This window comes from Salvelinus alpinus, chromosome 36, assembly GCF_045679555.1.
Source record: "Salvelinus alpinus chromosome 36, SLU_Salpinus.1, whole genome shotgun sequence".
Taxonomy (NCBI): domain Eukaryota; kingdom Metazoa; phylum Chordata; class Actinopteri; order Salmoniformes; family Salmonidae; genus Salvelinus; species Salvelinus alpinus.
The window spans coordinates 13,370,533-13,390,807 of record NC_092121.1 but is presented as its reverse complement, the minus strand read 5'-3'; the positions used below and the strand labels follow the sequence as shown (position 1 = coordinate 13,390,807).

At 39.2% G+C, this 20,275-nt stretch overlaps 1 protein-coding gene across 5 annotated transcripts; it reads left to right on the top strand.

The window, feature by feature from the left end:
* Window positions 1–829: 829 nt before the first annotated feature.
* On the top strand, window positions 830–19,935 carry LOC139564880 (interferon-induced very large GTPase 1-like). Of its 5 annotated transcripts, none has more exons than XM_071384729.1 (6): window positions 830–1,164; window positions 3,821–3,940; window positions 8,391–8,532; window positions 9,244–9,330; window positions 11,729–11,772; window positions 18,544–19,935. In XM_071384729.1, exons 2-6 carry the CDS (start codon window positions 3,851–3,853, stop codon window positions 18,643–18,645), a joined length of 465 nt encoding a protein of 154 aa, XP_071240830.1. In that variant the 5' UTR covers window positions 830–1,164; window positions 3,821–3,850; the 3' UTR covers window positions 18,646–19,935. The 5 variants fall into 5 exon arrangements, with proteins under 5 accessions (XP_071240830.1, XP_071240827.1, XP_071240829.1 ...); XM_071384726.1 differs by having other exon boundaries at window positions 13,027–19,935; XM_071384728.1 differs by having other exon boundaries at window positions 8,704–9,330.
* Window positions 19,936–20,275: the final 340 nt, after the last annotated feature.

The following is a 20,275-nucleotide window of genomic DNA, read 5'->3' as shown; positions in this document are numbered from 1 at the left end:
GTTCTGTCCTTTTTGACACATTGAGTGGATACAGAAAATATACAGAAACAAGTAACAGTGATTTTCAACCAGGAATGGATATTCACTATAGACCAGGGGTAACTTAATTCAGCCGTGGGACGATTTATTTCTGAGTGAATAGGGGCTGGAAAAATATGATAATCATTTGTACACTGCAAATTGACCGCAAGTAAGACCAGACAGATATTGTATTTGGATATAACGTAATCCTTTCATACCATACATTGAGACACTATCACGTGTCTCTCTACATATTCAAGGGAATACTTGGGAACAGATTTACTAGATTAACATCATAATTGGTCCTAAAAACTACATTAGACATACAAAGAAGGCAATACTATCTTGTCCCTTCATTCAGATGTAGAAGCTAAACACTCAAATTCCACTTTCTGAGATCCCAATGACCAAGGATGAGGACTCCATGGCACCTGTTGTATAGAACTGGGCAGAGCTGATTTTAATTCAGAGCAAAGACACTGCATCTCTTCCTCTCTCTCTGTCAACTACTTCCTGCACACACACACCTGAGGTTATCTTGGTGCAAGTAGGATGACATTCCACAAAAGCATTCACAGACAAGCACATGTATAAACACAACTGCACTTTTACATCTACCCACCACAGCCACACACACACACACACAATGCTATGCAGTTTCTCAGAGCAAACGAAACGCATTATCCTTGTAAATCTGCTTTATAAAGGTGAGTCACTGAGAAAAAAACTCTGTCTTCATCATGTGACAGGGTGGGTGTATGCATTCTCAAAAGTCTATATAACTTTTAAATGAGGTCAAATTTATACTGCATTACACAATTAATGAGTTTTGTTTCCCCACCACTCCAATAAAGGATTTTGGGAACTTTGCACTTCATTTTTAATTTACATTCACGTAAAATATATAATTTTATGGATGTCTTATATGTTTGACTTGCGATAAACAGTATTAGTTACAGTGTACTGATTACTAACCGAACTTTGTCATCTCAAATATCTTAAGTTTCATTTACACATGGTCATGTGATTTCCTGGAAATTACGTTTTGACAGATACTGAAGGCCTTATAAATATCATGTGGATAAAAGGTTCACTTCAGTCTACATTATGAACAGACAACAAATGGATATCACTTTGCAAACTGTAAGTAACCTTTATAATTTATGTTTGTTTATGTTGCACCTCATGGTAACTGTAGTATGGCAGTGTAAGTAGTATAATACAGTGTAAGTAGTATAAAATCAAACACTGTCAAATCAAACATTTAATCAAAACCAATTAGATTGGGTACTATCAGGTAAATAATGACAACAGGGTGTCACGGTTGTCGTAAGAACGGGACCAAGGCGCAGCGGATGTTGAGTTCCACATATTTATTGCAAAGTGAAACTTAAAGAAAAAAACTATAAATCAATAAACGAACAACTAAACGTGACTACGTGGTGCAAATGCACAAACACAAGACAATATCCCACAAACACAGGTGGGAAAAATAGCTACTTAAATATGATCCCCAATTAGAGACAAGATGACCAGCTGCCTCTAATTGGGAATCATACAAAACACCAACATAGAAAATATAAACTAGAACACAACATAGAAATTATAAACTAGAATACCCCCTAGTCACGCCCTGACCTACTACACCATAGAGAAACAAGGGCTCTCTATGGTCAGGGCATGACACAGGGACCATGTAGTGTATAATAATTAACATGGTTGCATAAAAACAAAACATTCTAATGTAAAGATGAATTTACATAGATGGGGTGAAACAATGACTTAAAAAAAACAACTAATCCTTTATATTGTTAGGTTGCGTCAATCGTATCTGGTATCAGGATAGACTGCGACACGGAGTCACTAAATATGTTATATGTCTTTTTATTATAGTCAAGCGATAAATGGTAAATGCAATCTTCGTATATACGGGTTCACTGTAACACCACGCAGGGCAAAACAGAGAACTCTCCTGTTCCTAACAAGATGCTTCTCAAATACTCTGACAGAAATAGTTCCCGCTTCTGAGCTGGCCTATCAGAGTAGAGGCTGAGTGTGGTTTAGACTTACTCAGCCTATCGTTGGGGCACAGGCTGGTCCCAGCCCCCAGGCGCTCCAGTTGACAGAAATAGTTGTTGCTGTGCAGATTATCTATGTGATCGCATCCTAGAGACTGCGGCCGCAGGCTCAGTTCCTGTTGTTGTGTTCCAACCTAAAATTGACTATTTGCAACACTTCTTTTATGCATGTGTCAATGGCTCAAAATACAGTTTCCGCTCAATATTAACCATGGCCTCTTCAGCTAGTCACACTATATGTTGCACAACCTGTATTATAACTTCAGCTCACACAGAAGCCTGCATAGCAAGCAAAACATATTTTCAACTCTCACAATATGTATATTTGTATGTTTATTTGTGTGTTCGTAAATATGTCATACCAAATGACATACAGTCAAGCTCAAATTTGACACTGTAAAGATTCACATAATTGTTCTATTTAAACCAATCATGTTATCTATTATGGAGCTAATTTCATTGTTCAAGCAAACCAATTACAAAACCCAATGGTACTTTGTGATGTATCTTGAAAAGTGTTTGTCCACAGACCTGGAGGGAAGCTAAAGTAATTCCGCTACCCAAAAATGTTAAAGCTCCCTTTGCTGGCTCTAACAGCCGCCCAATCAGCTTGCTGCCAGTTCCTAGCAAACTTATAGAAAAGATTGTGTTTGACCAGAGACAATGCTATTTCTCTGTGATTAATTTAACAACTGACTTTCAGCACACTTATAGGGAAGGACACTCAACATGTACTGCACTGATACTGATACTCTATAGAACAATGACTACATGAAATTCTCTTCCACCTCAGGTAACTCAGGCAAGCAATAAAATCAGTAAAAAACAAAACAGATTAAACAACATCTCAAGGAACAACGCAGACTGTGAAGAGACACACACACTCTACACACACATTATTCTTAGCATTATTCATTTATTTCTTTATTTTCTTTCTTCTTCTTTTTTGTAATAGTCGTATTTGTTAAGGGTGTGTACTGGAGACGAAGTCAGGTGCAGGAGAGCAGAGTGTAGTTAACAGGCGCACTTTTTATTCCGGTCCAAACGAAAGCACATAAGAACATAAAACGTGCCCAAAACACGGAACATAAACAAAAGTCTGGCGCGTAACAATACCCACATAACATCAAAACAATTTCACACAAAGACATGGAGGGGAACAGAGGACCAAATACATTCAGTGTGATTAGGGAATGAAAACCAGGTGTGTATGGAACAAGACAAAACAAATGGAATATGAAAAATGGAGCGGCGAGGGCTAGAAAGCGTTCGACGTTGATCGTCGAACGCCGCACGAAAAAGGAGAGGAGCCGACTTCGGCGGAAGTCGTGACAGTATTTTTCTTTCGTCATAGTGTCCTTAGATAAAAATATATATTTTTAAATGGTGTCCTTAGATTACATTTGTGCTGCTGTTCCTGTCCATTAGTGTTGTGTATTTTGCCATGTTCTACGTTTTGTGTGGACCCCAGGAAGAATAGCTGCTGCTTCTTCAACAGCTAATGGGGAACCAAATAAAAATCATAAACTGAAAGTGAGCATGAACAGAATGTGTAAATTCGACTAAATCTGCTGATACAGTAGAATTTTATTATTTACTATTACCCAAACTGTTTTCAATGAAGTGCTGCTTTATATAGTAAAATACTAACAAAGGTTTTGTTTTGATGTAAGGTAACTGAAGTGAATATAATAATATACAACTGATTGATTTTTCTTAAGTTTTGTTGCAGTGACTAGTAGCAGCTAATAATGGAGACTGGGGAAAATAAGGAAATGGAGACAAAGACTGAAGACGCACTGGAGCCGTCGTCTGAGTGTACATGTCAAGGAGAAGAACATGTGAGTAACTGAGGAACATCATGTTAGGAACAGCAAGACAGAGAGTGTCAGGAATTGACTCTCAAATAAATCAGGAAAATTATCATTAAAACAGAGACAAAGAGACAAGCATTCTACTGGGCACATCATTTCAATGTGGACAATTGGGAAATATTTGGCTTAGATGTTGATCAATGAGAGGGAACAACAGGGTAGCCTAGCAGTTTAGAGCATTGGGCCAGTAACCGAAAGGTTGCTGGTTTGAAACTCTGAGCCGACTAGATGATAAATCTGCCGATGTGCCCTTGAGCAAGGCACTTAACCTTAATTGTTGCTCTGGATAAGAGTGTCTGCTAAATATGTAAAATGTAATTACAACCTTTAATCACCCACTCAAAAAGACAGCCACATATTTGTTGATTTCCCAATGTGTTATCACTATGCTTTCAATCATCTAAAAGCACAACTAAATTCCAATGGAAAACAATGTCAGATTTCTGGTTTAGTTGTCACCTAAATGGGTCATCACTGCGCTTCCAACCATTTAAAAGCAAAACAAAGTTCCAATGGGAAAACAATATCTGATATTTTGTTTATAGAACAACAGAATGTGTTATCACTGTGCTGCATCTAATAGCAAAAACAAATAACCTAAATTGTGGTTAAGATTGCATTAAAAGTACATCCTGTTCAAAATTCTGCCGTGTCCCGGTTTTACATTTACTATGTTACATCTAGTCTATGAGACCAGACTTTAACATCAGAGCAATTGAGAAGATCTCCATAGATCTGCGACCTTCGCATGCCATCTTGAACATGCAAGCTTTCTAGGATTATATAAGAAGACATTTACAAATTACAGTAACCCCAAAATGTGGCCATGGATGTTTTACTCATTTTAGGTTGAATAAATACTTATTTTAAGGTTTAATAAATACTGTTATTTTAGGTTATTTACTGTATTACAAAAGTGATATTGAATTGTGTTTGGTTGTCTATACAACCAAATATCAACATCTGAAGAAGATTTACTTGGCTATAGCATCTACTTCTTGGCTGATACTGTATGTTCGATTCATGTCTCTATTCATGTCTCCATCTGGGTCAAAAATCTAAGTTAAAGAATATGATTAAGCCAGTGGCACAGATGGAACTAATTTTAACTGTGATTTTAGGTAGAGATGGAGACATGAATCCAACATTTTATTTATTTCTGTTTATCCTTTATTTAACTAGGTTAGTAATTTAAGAACAAATTCTTATTTACAATGACAGCCTACCCCAGTCAAACCCTAACGACGCTGGGCCGATTGTGCGCCGCACTATGGGACTTCCAATCACGGCCGGTTGTGATACAGCCTGGAATCGAACCAGAGTCTGTAGTGACACCTCTAACACTGAGATGCAGTGCCTTAGACCGCTGTGCCACTCGGGAGCCACATTACATTAATTGATATATAATTAGGTAACATGTAAATAAGTTAATAGGCTATTTTCTGTATTACAAATGTGCTATTTAATTATATTTGGTTGTCAACATAACCAAATATCAACATTTTAAGGAGATCCCAGTAAGCTAAATGATGTCTAAAATTATGGTCAGTCCTTGCATCCATGGCTCTGTCTACTGTATTTTTGTGACACACCAATCATTGTTTTTGTTTGATCCACACAAGCGTGACCCTAAACAGAAACCAACTTTTCCACGATTCTAAAGCAGATACAAATGAAAGTTATATTTGAGGCCTGTTTCTAACCTATTACTAGTATGCACGTTTTCAGTTTGTAAGTGTGTGATATGGGTGTATAGAAAAGTTTATTTCGAAATGTACAAAAACATTTTTTTATAAACAATAGCAATTAAGTTGACGCTACCATGTTGATCTGAGCCTTGCTGTTGGAAAACCACTAGAGTCCGACTTTCGGCTGTCGCAGATGCACCTCCCCACGACTTCATTTGCCGACTTTCGTCTACAGACAGCTTTGTTAGCCCTTACTGCTCGAACACCCGTTGCCTCCCTCGGAGGTACGTGTTACTAGGCAAATCTGGAGACGAAAGAAACGCACACCTGTTTAGGTGAGGTGCTGGCAAGCGGAGTAGAACACTTGAAAAGGAGAGCGCACACTAGGATGCAATAATTGAATAACCTGATAACCAACATCTCGACAGACAAGCTGTCTTAATCAGGGTATAATGACAAACACTGCGGGTCACTAGTTTATATAGTGTAAAAGGACACACACATGTGTCTGTAATCATGGCTGGGTGTGGCTTGATATCATTAGTTAATTTACAGATATAAATAGAACATATAAAAAAACTGAAAAGGATAGGATACGATCAAAGATACAATTTGGCTACATAGGCCTACAAATATTTCCAATGAATAGCAAAATCACAATAATCACAAGAATGGCTTCAGATCAAAGTCTAGGTTGAGACCGAAGGGAGCAAGCGTCTTTAAATTAAAGATCCAGGCAGCCTCTTGTTTAAACAATAAATTGTCGAGGTCACCTCCTCTCATAGGGATGGTGACGTGTTCGGTGCCGATATAACGTAGGGACGAAATCGAGTGGTTCAATTCCAAAAAGTGGGCCCCAACTGGTTTTTACGATACTCCGAGATTCATACTTTTAATTCGCACTTCGTTTTACCACAATGACAATTCATAAAATAAATAGCTGCATCATTGGAGCACGTGATAACACCTTTGATTGGGATTTGTTTCCCTGTTTGGGGGTGTTTGAAGGAGCTACGTTTTTAAGTGCCATTGCATTGAGCGCAACCATTACACTTGTAGTTTCCATCCGGTAGAGGCGTTGTTTTGGGGTGGTAAATCAGAGTTTAACAATTGTGCTCTGAGATTTCTGCCCCGCGAGAATATGTCCGAAAACACATTACCGATCTTAGAATGTGCCAATATTTGCGAACGATTACCCTTAATTTGTTCAGAGCACTTTGAATAGCAGGTAGTATGAATGCTTCTTTTTTTACATTTTAATCTGACCATTTTTGTACCCGCTGTCCTTTAATTTTCTTTGCATCTCAGCCATATTTCTGTCGAAATCTGATAGTTTTTTTGCAAATGATTTTGATTCGACAGAATTGGCTGTAGGGAAAACTGTTTTTCAAGGGAAGCTGGTGACAGCTATCAGCCCTCAACAAACTGTTACGATCAGTAGGTTTCCTGTATATGTCAGTGTATAGAACATTATCCTCACACAATCAGAAGATCAAGGAAACGGATTTGACGTGTGCCAGATTGCATAGTAAATCTCAGGTGCTCAGAACAAGTGTTAAGAAAAGCATGGAACAGCTGGAGCTGTTTTGCATCACCCCTCCATAGAACAAAAATATCAATGTACCGTTTCCATATAATAATGTTAGGCAATACATATTTTTTGAGAGTATTGAGTACTGTTTCACATACAAATTAGCATAGTTAGTAGCCAATGGATGATCCCATAGCAGTACTCTTGGTCTGAATAAAGAAATCATTTATAAACATGAAATAGTTTCTAAACGTGTGTGTACTATTTCAGTAAATGTTATAATGCATGCCCTGGAAGGTAGTTCATTAGGGTCACGTTGCAGAAGAAAATGTTTCATGGCTTCAATACCGCCCCCGTGTGGAATATTCATGTATAACGACTCAACATCAAAAGTAACTAACAAAGTATTCACAGGGAGAGAATCAAGAGGTTCAATAATAGAGATCATACTGCTGGTGTCCTTTACAAAGGAGGGGAGCTGTTCTGCGAGTGTTCTAATAAAAAAAGTCAAAAGTTGATAAAGGGACCGTTACTGCATCAATGCCGCTACAATAGGACGGACGCCCTGGAGGTTTTGTAACATTATTGTGTAATTTCGGCATAGAAAGCGGCAATTTTAGGGTGTTGAATAGCCCAAAAGTCGTGTTATTTTTTGGTGATTTGACCAGAACCTAAATACCCATCTAGGACAGTGAAGATAGTGTTCTGAAATTGGGAAGTGGGATCACTGCTAGGCATCCCTCCTGGACTTGCCCTGGCAGACCACAGCTAAAGACAGTGTGAGAAACTTGCTAGCAAACGTTTGTGCTATGAAACTAAATATATACTGCACTCTGACCCACAAAACCTATTTTCTAGATTCATGATAGTGTTGTTAGACAAAGCCAAGAAAGTGAACATCAAAACATGATGTAGTTTCATTGGGATTTGCAGCTGTTGTTGGTAGTTAATGAATCTGCTAGATTCTGAAATAACTTACTCATCTTTTCAATATGTTATTAATATTTGCGCAGACCTATGCAGAATTTGCATGACAAGGGCATTCCCATTTTTCCCAAACCTTGGGTCTGAAGTAAATGTAATCTGATCACTACCTTTTAATTTACACAGTAACTTTAACAAAATACTTGTATAAATGTTTGTACTCAAATTATGTAATCCAGATATGTATTTTGATACTCCCATGATACATCCACAGCAACTATTTCTACAGTTGGAGCCTGAGGCCCTTGACATCACAGACATTGAGAGTCAACACAGCGACCAACAGGATGACAAGACAACCAAGACTGATGAAGAAAAGACAGAAATCACAACGTCTTCTAATTTCGCACAAAGCAGTAAGAAATTTACATTTTAGTAATTCAGTAGATGCTCTTATCCAGAGCAACTTACAATTAGAAGTAAGACAGGTGAGATTGTTTTAGTCAACCATCATGTCATAGCATTGTACATGATTTACAGCTAACTTACAGTATGTATATTTAATTGTTCTTATAATAATTGTTCAGTGACACCTGTTCTGACAATTGCATTGATTGGTGGCACTGATTCTATGGAGATTGAATCTGGAAATCTCCTTCTTGGTCAAGATGATCTACCAGCAGCAGAACTCTCACAGATAGCACCCAGGATGTATGATTTGTCCGGTCGTTGTGTCTCTGTCATCAACATGCTGGGCTTGCAGAGTTCTGAACTTACCCAGGAGAATCACATAGGTCCACTTGTGCATAAGCAGGGTATCAATGCTGTCCTCTTACTTCTACCATTGGGTCAGCATATTGATGAATTCAAAATGGGAGTGGGGTGGCTGGAAAGAATGCTTGGAGAGCGAGCCCTTGCCTTTACAATAATCGTCTTTACCCACAAGAATGACCAAGACTTTGGGTTGGGTGATCTAAAGGACAACAATGATCTGATGGATCTCATAGAAATGTGTGGAAATAGGTATCTCACCTGCAAAAAGAGTATGAATGATCCAATCGAGATTTCAACATTACTTGAACAGATAGACCTCATGGTGTCTGAAAATGATCTATGCTGCTACACAGGAGAAATGTATGATGAAGAGATCAGGAAACGGCAACTGAAAACAGATTGGGGTGACCGATCACAAAGCGAGGAGAAAACTGCATCAGGTAAGTCCTGTAGGAGGATTTTCCCCATCTTGACATGTGGCTCCGTCTACACACACTTACCCCGATCGTTGACGATACCCAAAAACTGTTTCCCGGTCTATATCTTGCATATTAAGATAGGCAGAGTGCGAATTATACCGTGACATTCGGGGGGGGTCTATTTTTTTCAATAGACCCCCTATGTGTGCACGCGCTTGAGTGGGCCTGCTTTTTTATTTGCCTAATAGTAAGTACATGTCATTTAAGGGTAAAACATGTTTTATTACCTTTTAATTTGGCATGAACACATCCAGTTATGATGTTTTCATCTTATTGTGCAACAAATCACTTCAAAAAGTCGGCTACCTGCACATGTTCATCCACTCCAAAATAATTCCAGATCCAAACAGTGCACTGTGCACTCACACCATTTGATGAATGGAAAGAGACATCTGTTACAAAACACCAAAAAGTGTAATGACATTTGGGGATTGTCATTGACCACGTTTACATGCAAATCAAATCAAGCTTTAAACAGCACATTTCATAAATGGAATGAAACGCAATGTGCTTTACAGGAAAAAAACGAATAAAAAACATTGAAAATAAAAGCTGAAATATTTACTACACAACAAACATAAGATAAAAAACTAAAGAATGACACAAACTGAACAACTAAAAAGCACCCGATGGAAAAGCAAAGCTAAAAAGATGTGCTTTAAGATCTATTTTAAATATGTTCACAGTTTCAGCCCCCCTCATGTTCTATGGGAGGCTATTCCAGAGGCTAGGGGCATAATAACTAAAGGCTGCCTCTCCATGCCTCTTGGTCCTAGGCTTTGGGATAGTTGAAAGGCCACTGCCAGAGGACCTGAGGGACCTACTGGGTACATAACATAAAAGCATGTCTGACATGTATTGGGGTGCACAATCGTGGATTGATTTAAAAACGAATAGAAGAATCTTAAAATTAATTCTTAAACTCACAGGCAGCCAGTGCAGAGACCTTTAAACCACTGTAATGTCTGCTCTCTGTCTGGTCTTGGTCAGTACCCGTGTTGCAGCATTCTGTATGTTTTGCAGTTGACCAATGGCTTTCTTGGGTAGACCAGACAGGAGACCATTACAGTAGTCAAGCCTACTTGTAATAAAAGCATGGGTGAGTCTCTCTGTATCAGACTGAGAGAGAAACGGCCGCACCTTGGCAATGTTCCTCAGGTGGTAAAAAGCTATTTTGATCACATTCCTAATGTGTGACTCAAAATGTAGTCCAGAATTGAAAATAACACCAAGGTTTTTTACCTGGTGTTTTATCTTTATTGCCCGTTAATTCAAATGTGCGGCTAGATTCTCTCTCTGTGCTTTGGCTCCAACAATAAATACCTTGGTCTTTAACTGGAGGAAGTTATGAGCCAACCAAGTATTTAAATCACTAATACAGTCTAATAATTTTTCAGTGGATCTAAAATCCTCTGGTGACACAGAAATGTAAAGTTGTGTATCGTCTGCGTAGCAGTGAAAATCAATGCTGGGCTTTCTGATAACTCTGCCAAGGGGTAACATATATAAACTGAACAGTACCGGACCCAAAATCGAAACTTGTGGAACGCCACATGTGATTTGTCATCAAGGCAAAGGGTGGCTACTTTGAAGAATCTCTCAAATATAAAATATATTTTGATTTGTTTAACACTTTTTTGATTACTACATGATTCCATATGTGTTATTTCATAGTTTTGATGTCTTCACTATTCTACAATGTAGAAAATAGTAAAAATAAAGAAAAACCCTTGAATGAGTAAGTGTGTCCAAACTTTTGACTGGTACTGTATATATTTATTTTTTTACAAATGTTAGAATTTTCCTTCCACTTTGACATTAGAGTATTGTTTAGATTGTTGACAAAAAATGACAAATCCATTTTAATCCCACCTTGTAACACAACAAAATGTGGAAAAAGTTGAGGGGTGTAAATACTTTCTGAAGGCACTGTAACTTTACAAGTTTTCCCCTACTGACTGGCTGAGGCTATAATTAGCCTAGCTATCTGCGTCCACATTGTGTCCGCCTCTGTCATATATATGAGGCAATTATTTTTCAAGATCACAATTTGTGCTCACATTTTAAGCCCCGCCCACCCCAACTTGTGATTTTAGGGCAATCTGCTGTTGCCCTAGGTCTCGGATTTCCGAGACTAGCTATTGACAACAGTGGGATAAGTGTGTAAACAGATTCACATGTGAAGATAGGGGGAAATCCTCTATGTGTTGTTAGGAAAGCTTGGTTGACAATGGTAACTTTCATGTCCTGTAAAAAAGTGATCAATGCCACAAAGATTGAGACATTAGGAAAAGTTCTGCTCATCATACTGTACGTGTCTAATATACACTTTACTTTTTCCTGTCCCTCTTACTTACAGTTCCAGATAACTTGCCTGAAGATGGTCTTGCAAACAAAGAAAAGGTAATTTGAAAAAACCTTACACAAATTCTGGTAAGCTCACATACAGTGCCTTGTGAAATTCTACACACCCCTTGTACAGTCTTTGCATTTTGCTGCCTTAAAATTCGATCAAAACAAGTATTAAAGTCGATTTCCCCTACTTATGTAGAGAACCTAATCCACATTTTCAAACTGAAAGAAAAATTATATAACACTTTCCAAATGAATGAAAAAAAAAAAAAGTCTTGATTGCATATGTCTTCACACATGGTGGAAGCATCTTTGTCAGTTGTTAATCATTTTGAATAAGATTCTACCAACTTTGCACAACAATATTGCTCAAGCTCAGTAATTTTGGTTGGGAATCATTGATAGCAATATTCAAACCTTGTGTCTGATTTTCAAGCAGATTTAAGTCAGGACTGAGACTGGACCATTCAGGAACACTGAACAACTATCGGAAAGCCATTCTGGTGTCTTTGGCATTCCCATTTGTGTAATTGTCTTGCTGAAAAATAAAATTCTCCCCAGTCCCTGCCGGTGACAACCATGCCCATAAAATGATGCTACCACCACAATACTGAGGAAATAGATAGGATCAACAACATTGCATCCACTCCACATTACTGACCTGTATGACAAAGTGAAAAGGAGGAATCCTGTGATTAAAAAATCCACTCCAAATCATCCATTGTTTGCACAAGGCTGTTAAGTAATCCTGCAAGACAATATGAAAAATAAAATAACCTTTTGGCCTAGATTAAAATCTACAGGCTTGGGTCAAATCCAATACAACACAGAGTGAAACCCTACAGTATTTTCAACTATTTTGGTGGCAGCATCCTGTTATGGGTATGCTTGTCACCAGCAGGGACTGGGGAGTTTGTCAGGATCAAAATAAATATGAAAGGACCAAAGCCCAGGTAAAAGGTTGTAATGGCTTCCAAAAGTGCTTCCACCAATTATTACTCTGGGGTGTGAAGACATACGCAATCAAGACATCTTTGTTTTTTTATTTGTAATAAATTGACACTATTCTTTAATTTTTCTTTCACTTTGAAAATGTGGAGTAGATTGTGTAGATCGGTAGGGAAAAAATCTAATTTAATCCCTTTTTAAGGCTGCAAAATGTGAGACTGCAAGGGGTATGTAGACTTATACTAGAGACTGTATCTCTTAAATATCACTCTGCGTCACTCTTAAGTATGTGTGTTGATAGTACGGCAGATGTTTTGACTTACTAAGCTATTAAAATGTGTTTGGTTAACGTTAAAGGGAGAAGAAAAGATACTTGAGGAAATCGACGGGAGTTTAATTGAAAAAAACATCCCAGAAAATATACAACTAGCAAAAGTAGAAGAGCTCATGTGTAGACTTCACCTTCAAGATAAATATCAAGATAAGTTGACAACTGCAGACTTCCTGAACATTGGCTCTTCTGCTCAACATCAACACGAACCCCAAACAGAGAACAAACTTGCTCATACTTTCCTACAAAGGTTGTTGATGCTGGACTACAGAGCCAGGTACATTCCTGTAAGAGATGAGAATAGTGAGATGCATGACACAAATGACAACAGAAATGATAATGCAGAAACAGAAGAAAGTGCCTTTGATGCCCTTTTCAACAAGAACACAGACTCTGGTGATATAAAGAGGAACACGCATGTTCACCCAATGGACGTCCAGATGGCAGTGTTTCACTGTTCAGACAGTTTCCTTCGGCAGTTCATGGTCACAAAGCTGTCCTTGTGTCAGTATGCCTTGCCTTTGCTTGTGCCAAATCCCTTCACCGAAGAGATTGAATGCCCTTTGTGGACATTTCGACAAATCAGAAAAACCTGGAAGTCCACTAATGACTCTAATATGCTCACCAGCCAAAGTATGCCTATTTACAAGGCAGAAACACCTATGGTGTCATTCTTTAGGCTTGGTTCTGTGTCCTCATCAAAATCTCAGCTGATGAGCAACTTGATCAACCAACGTCACAGCACATTCTTCCACAGACACTGTCCAGGAAGCAGTAAAACCTGCCTCCTAATGGATGGGGTGGTAGAGATTGCATGGTATTGTCCTGCTGGGAAGCCCAATGATATTTTCACTGACTGTGTTGCATTCTGTAATCTCCATGGTGACGCAATTGTGAAAGAAATTCAGCGTGACATACTGATTGAAAAAGCCTCAGTCAATGTTATCCTTTTACCAAGTCTTGGAAAAGGCGACAAAAGTATGGCAATCGTGCAGGAGCTGTTCAAGTCTTCTAAACCTCTGATATGTCTGCTCACTGAAGAGGATTCTGTTGCAACTGAAATTAAAAAGGGAAAGTACAAAATGGGTTTGAGAGACAGAAATCAGTCAGATGTGTCTGAGGAACTAAAAAGGATCATTAGAAATAATTTGTCAAGACCATGTTGCTCCTTCAAACTTGAGGACATGGCAGAGTACTCAGGGTTCAGGGTAGATGAGGATGATGAAGATTGCCAAGTAGGGAAGACTAATGCTCTGCAGATTACGGATCTGCTTAAGGAAATGGAACTGTCCAAGATCAAAGAAAAATTTATTCCATGTCAAGGAAGGCTGTGGCATGATTGGTGTCAAAAAAATAAAGACCTTTATCGTCTCCAAGGGAATCTAGAGATGGAAAGAAGTAAAATACAGCATGAAATGATGCAAATTCGACACCATCAACATCAAGTTGCCTTTACTGAACTCATGCAGATGTTTATCACAAGTCTACGATCTCTGGGAGAAAAAGAAAAATTATATTTCCTCAAGTGGGTATGGATACTACTGGATGACCTGTCCTCGGATGAGCTCTCAGACCTTCATCACAAATATGATGAAAAGTGGTCCGAGGTCCTGGCTTTGAGAAAGAAGCATGATAAATCAGAGCAACTGAAAATGAGACAAATGGAGCTGGAAAAAATATCAGGAAAGCTGCAAGCAGCAACCTTCGGATTTGAACATATCCTAAGGGAAATGGGACAGATCTATGAAGCCCATGCATCTGTGGCCAGGCAAAGCAAAGGAGAAAGTAAGGTGACCGTGTCTTACCTTCCAGAGCTTGCGGCAGAACTTATGATATCGGGACACCCAATGGAACTAATGGATGGTGACGCAGCTCATGTGCCACTGATGTGGATTAATGGGGTTTTAGATGAAGTTATCAAGAAACTAGGAGATCAGAGAGTCTTTGTTTTGTCCATTTTGGGAATCCAGAGCACTGGGAAATCTACAATGCTGAATGCAATGTTTGGACTGCAATTCGCAGTAAGTGCTGGAAGGTGTACCAGAGGTGCTTTCATGCAGCTGGTGAAAGTGACCGAGGAGATGAAAGATGACTTTAGGTTTGACTATGTTCTTGTTGTTGACACTGAGGGACTTCGAGCTTTAGAGTTGGCAGGAAAGGCAACAGTGCACCATGACAATGAACTTGCAACTTTTGTCATTGGCCTTGGAAACATGACCTTGATCAACATATTTGGAGAGAATCCTGCTGAGATGCAGGACATCATTCAGATAGCTGTTCAGGCCTTCATGAGGATGAAAAAAATTAATCTGTCTCCAAGTTGTGTGTTTGTGCACCAGAATGTTGGAGACATCATGGCTGGAGAGAAAAACATGGAGGGAAAGAGGCGCTTACAGGACAAACTAGACGAGATGACCCAGTTAGCTGCCAAAGAAGAGGACAGTAATGCAGAGTGTTTCAGCGATGTCATTGCATTTGACATACAAAGAGATGTGAAATACTTTTCCCAGCTGTGGGAGGGCAGCCCACCCATGGCCCCACCAAACCCATGCTACAGTGAGAATGTCCAGGAGCTAAGGAAAACAATCTTCTCTAAAACATCAAAGTCTTTTGGCATGACATTATCACAGTTCAAAAGCAGTATCCAAGACCTTTGGAATGCCCTGCTGAATGAAAACTTTGTGTTCAGCTTCAAAAACACACTAGAAATTGCAGTTTACAGACAACTTGAGATTCAGTATGGAAAATGGATCTGGACTCTCAGGAGTGCCATGCTAAGCATTGAAAATCAACTGCACAATCGAATCGAAAATGGAAAACTTCACAGGGTTGAGAGACATTACCTTGTTGAAGAAATGAGAAAGACTCGTGAAGAAGTGGACAAATCAATGGAAAAGTACTTTGATGAACACAGAGATAAAGAAATGTTGATTCAGTGGCGAGGGAGATTTCAAACCAAAATGTGTGAGCTTTATGATGAACTTGTGAAGGGAGCAAAAAGAAAGTTAGAGGAGGTTATTCAGCAGAGGGATGCGCGCAAAAAGCTGGATGACAAGAAGACACAGTATGAAAACAAGCTCTTCCAAAAGAGCAAAGAACTTGCCTCAAAACTGAAGGACAAGGCAAAGGATGAAAAACAACTTGAGAATGAATTCAATACTCTTTGGGGAGTGTGGGTTGCTGAGTTGACCAAAGATGCACCTCCCATTAAGGACATAAACATATCGGATGATGTGACTTATATCCTTGGAGAGATCGGTAATGAATCGTCTCTTGTACATGATCGGAAAAGTTGCGGAATGTACCATGAGATGTGTACCTTGGGGAGTTATTCGAACTATGCAATTGTATCCAAGCACCAAGATCTTTTTAACGACGATCAGCACTCAAAAGATGCTCAAAGGAAGCCAAACAATGACCAATTGCAGAAAAATAATGTGTGGGGTGCTTTTAAGAGTTTTTGGGGGTTTAAGACAATTGACCACATTGGTCCAAGCAACATTCTAACATACACAGATCAGGAATTGATAAGAGCATTCACCAATGATGTTGTCAAACAAAGCCAGAAGATAATCGAGACAAAGCCCATAGAAAAGATGGGATACAATGACAGTTACATGCAAGAAATAGCAACTCATGTCAAAGAAAGCGTGAAGGAATTTGAATCGAAGATAAGAAAATATTCATTCAAGAAGGAGTTTACGATTGATCTTTCACTTCATGTGTGTGAGCTTGCAGGAAGTAAGTTAGCAGATTCCCATAGCAAATTCAGAAGCAACAATGATGCCCTTACTTACCTGGAGCAGAAGAGGCCACAGTACAACAAGATTTTCAAGAGATACTGCAAAGGGTCCTCAACTGCAGCTGTGCTTGGTGAGTTAATTTGCAACACACTAAAAGAATCGATTGTACAGGCGGTCTATGACCAGACGGCCATTGACTTGGCTGGAGAAATGCAATTAAGTCACCCTCCATTCAGTGGAAACAGGTCTAACATGGAGAAACACATCCTGATATCACTGGCGGAGAAGGAGAACTTTGACAAGTTCATGACCTACATTCAAAACCCAAGGAAACACTTTGAGAAATTTATTAGAGAGGTTGCAGAGAAATATATGCTCACAGAAAGGTCCAAAGTCCTTGCCTTGATTGAAGGGAACATAAAAGTTAAAGAGCAGCGTGTGAGCCACGCAGTGCATACAGCAACAAAGATGGTCAAAAACAAGAATGGAGACACCAACATGTGGCTTAGAGAGTTTTCCAGTGCTCTAAAAGATGAGCTGAAATTTGCTGAAAAGCATTTCAGTGATTTCTGTGACATAACCGACTTTGACTTCCTCAAAAAAGAGGTAAGGGAAGGTCTTGCCAACAGAATCATGGAGATCAACAGAAGCCTCAGCAATGTGTCACTCCTGGACATGAAGCAGTTCAGGGAGAGGCCAGATGAGATTCTGATCAAACACTTTTGTGATTGTTGCTGGGTACAGTGTCCCTTCTGTAAAGCCATCTGCACAAACACCATGGAGGGGCACCAACCGAAGGATCACAATGTCCCTTTTCATCGCCCTATTGGAATCAATGGATGCCACTTCAGAGACACAGTAGAATTTAGCATTGATTTTTGCACAACTTCAGTAACAAGTAATGGCCGGTTTTACCCATCCCATGAATCAGAGGATACATATCTTTGGAAAGAATACAGAAACGCTGGCCCAAGATTTGTTGATTGGAGCATCACACCAGACCTCTCTGAACTTCCGTACTGGAAGTGGTTTGTTTGTCGATTTCAAAAAGACCTGGAAAGGTTTTATGACAAAAAATTCCAGGGCAGAGGTGAAATTCCAATTGAATGGAGGAAGTTCACAAAACAGCAAGCTATTGAAAGCTTGAAGAAAATCTAAGGGGAGCTCAAATAGTAAAAACATACAGACATGATGGCACAAACATGATGGCACAGCTGATTAGAATAATAAAAGGGGTGCTTCATTGTACATTGCTCAAGGGCACATTGCCAAGAGGTTTTTCAGTTTCTGACTATGTTCATGTTTACAATGTCAACATAGTCCTAACCCATTGATCTAACTAAATCACCCCTCATATATTGGGGTCTAGTAGATTTTGAAAGAAGTAAGTTTGAGGTCTCCTTTGATACGAATGTAGGTAATGACGTCTAGGCCCTCACGATTGGGGAACTGGATCTCCTGTCCATCAGGCATCTCCACTTCAAACATGTCGCCCGTCAGCTTCAGCACAATCTTGAGAGGGAGAAACCCCATTTGTTTACATCATTAGTGTTGTAGCACATTCACCCTTACACCCACATGGCCAATTGCAACGAACAAGCTGGAGTAAGCACTGTGCAGTGTATTAGCGCTAGTTTCCTTAAAACGATACTAGCAGGAGATTACATGGACATAGGCCCTAATTGTTTCTGTTATATTGAACACCTGAAACACTATGCCCAAGATTCTCCATTTTTATAGCCAGGACCAAACCCCCCTCCCTCCATATTTTCAACCTCCATTTTCACACCTTGAATGTAGAACCCCTTTGGAGTGGATTGTGGATCTCCCTCTTCTCATCACCCCAGCAGCCGGCAATCTTTGAGTTGCACACGAGCACAGTACCATCAGTGTCATCATTGAAGCGTGGGTTAAAGTGCAGTGCCAGGTGGTCTTCATCACAGCCCAGGTCGATCTGAAACCTGGATATGGGAAATAGAAATCACATCATTCCAGAAACCCTAATACATGTCTGTCTAACATTAATTGATTTCACACATACAGTATACCAAAACAAAACCATGCTCTGGTCCGTCCTCTCCTCTTTTGAGCAATCATTTGTGAAACTGGTAGTTTTTTTATTTTTTATGCATATATTAATCTTATGGGTCCCTCTGTGTGATATAAACACAAAAAACTGTTAAATGCAGCTCCCGAGTGGCACAGTGGTCTAAGACACTGCATCTCAGTGCAAGAGGCGTCACTGCATCACGTCCGGCTGTGATTGGGAGTCCCATAGGGCGGTGCACAATTGGGCCGGGTTTGGCTGGGGTAGGCCATCATTGTAAATAAGATTTATTTTTAAATGTTTTAAATGTACCTCTCAGCCGCATCCATAGTCCTCCCCTGTACTTTGAACTGGTCTCCAGCTCTCAGCTCCACATGCTTCAGCTCAAGTTCCTATGAAGAACCATATAATTAAATTGAGTGCTTTTGAACATAAGGTAAAAGGGATTTTGTATATTAATATGTCATGTTGGGTTATAAAATATTTAATGACTGACTTTTAATAATCATTGGAATGACTATGTACAGTGCATGTGTCGGGTTCACCTTGGGGTCATGATAGGGGCTGTACCAAATGTTTGATGTATTATAATAATTGATTATGCGTATGTTGTATTTATAGAAGGGGGGGGTTATAAGACCCCTCCCTCCTTACATTTATAGGGTTATAAGACCCCTCCCTCCTTACATTTATAGGGTCCTAGACTACAGATTAACAATATATATTTATATTAATTATAGAGGTTTAATATTGTTCCACAGTCTTTTCTAAGTCTCTGCCTCTTATAAAGAAACGGTCTGAGAGATTTGTGACTGAGACAGAACTCTGCAGGGGAGTGAAAGAGATAAGAGACGAGTCAGACATTCCACTATAAATCAACTTAGGGAGTGGACATTTACTGTTGAGCCTTTAGATAACACTGAAACTCTTGTTGGTATAGTTGTGTAGGCATGGGTTTGGTCTCATGAGTAGAAGGTAATGACGTAGGCAGTGACATCACTAAGATATATGACTGCAGGCATAATAAAACAACTCGGACCCTTTTCTATTTTGCAGAACTTACTCGGAAACATGCATGCTATGTTCCTGTTGTCAACTTCTGTCTGCAATTGCATTAATAAAGGTTTTTGATTGATTTAATTGAAGATATTGTCTGAATTCTAATTTTACCAATGAGCCAACGATTGACAAGAAACAAGGAACGAACCTCAACACATGCATAGATTACTTTTTCAACAAATACCATGTTGTCAAAACACAAAACATAAGACTCAAGGGCCTGACCATTTAAATTAATTCACTCAGCAACACATATCTGAGTGCAGTAAGCATGTAGGCCACTATGGCTGCGTTTACACAGGCAGCCCAGTTCTGATATTTTTCCACAAAAGATAAGATTTGGGCTGCCTGTATAAACACAGCCTCTTCAGTAAGTAACTGTGTGGAATAAAAGTATCAGCACATGAAAGCATGAAAGTTAACGAG

Coding starts and splice junctions, on each gene's coding strand:
- LOC139564880 (XM_071384725.1), top strand. CDS start 3,851: ATGGAGACTGGGGAAAATAAGGAAATGGAGACAAAGACTGAAGACGCA. Junction 8,533..8,703: donor TTCTAATTTCGCACAAAGCA/GTAAGAAATTTA, acceptor ATAATTGTTCAG/TGACACCTGTTCTGACAATT. Junction 11,773..13,026: donor GTCTTGCAAACAAAGAAAAG/GTAATTTGAAAA, acceptor TTAACGTTAAAG/GGAGAAGAAAAGATACTTGA.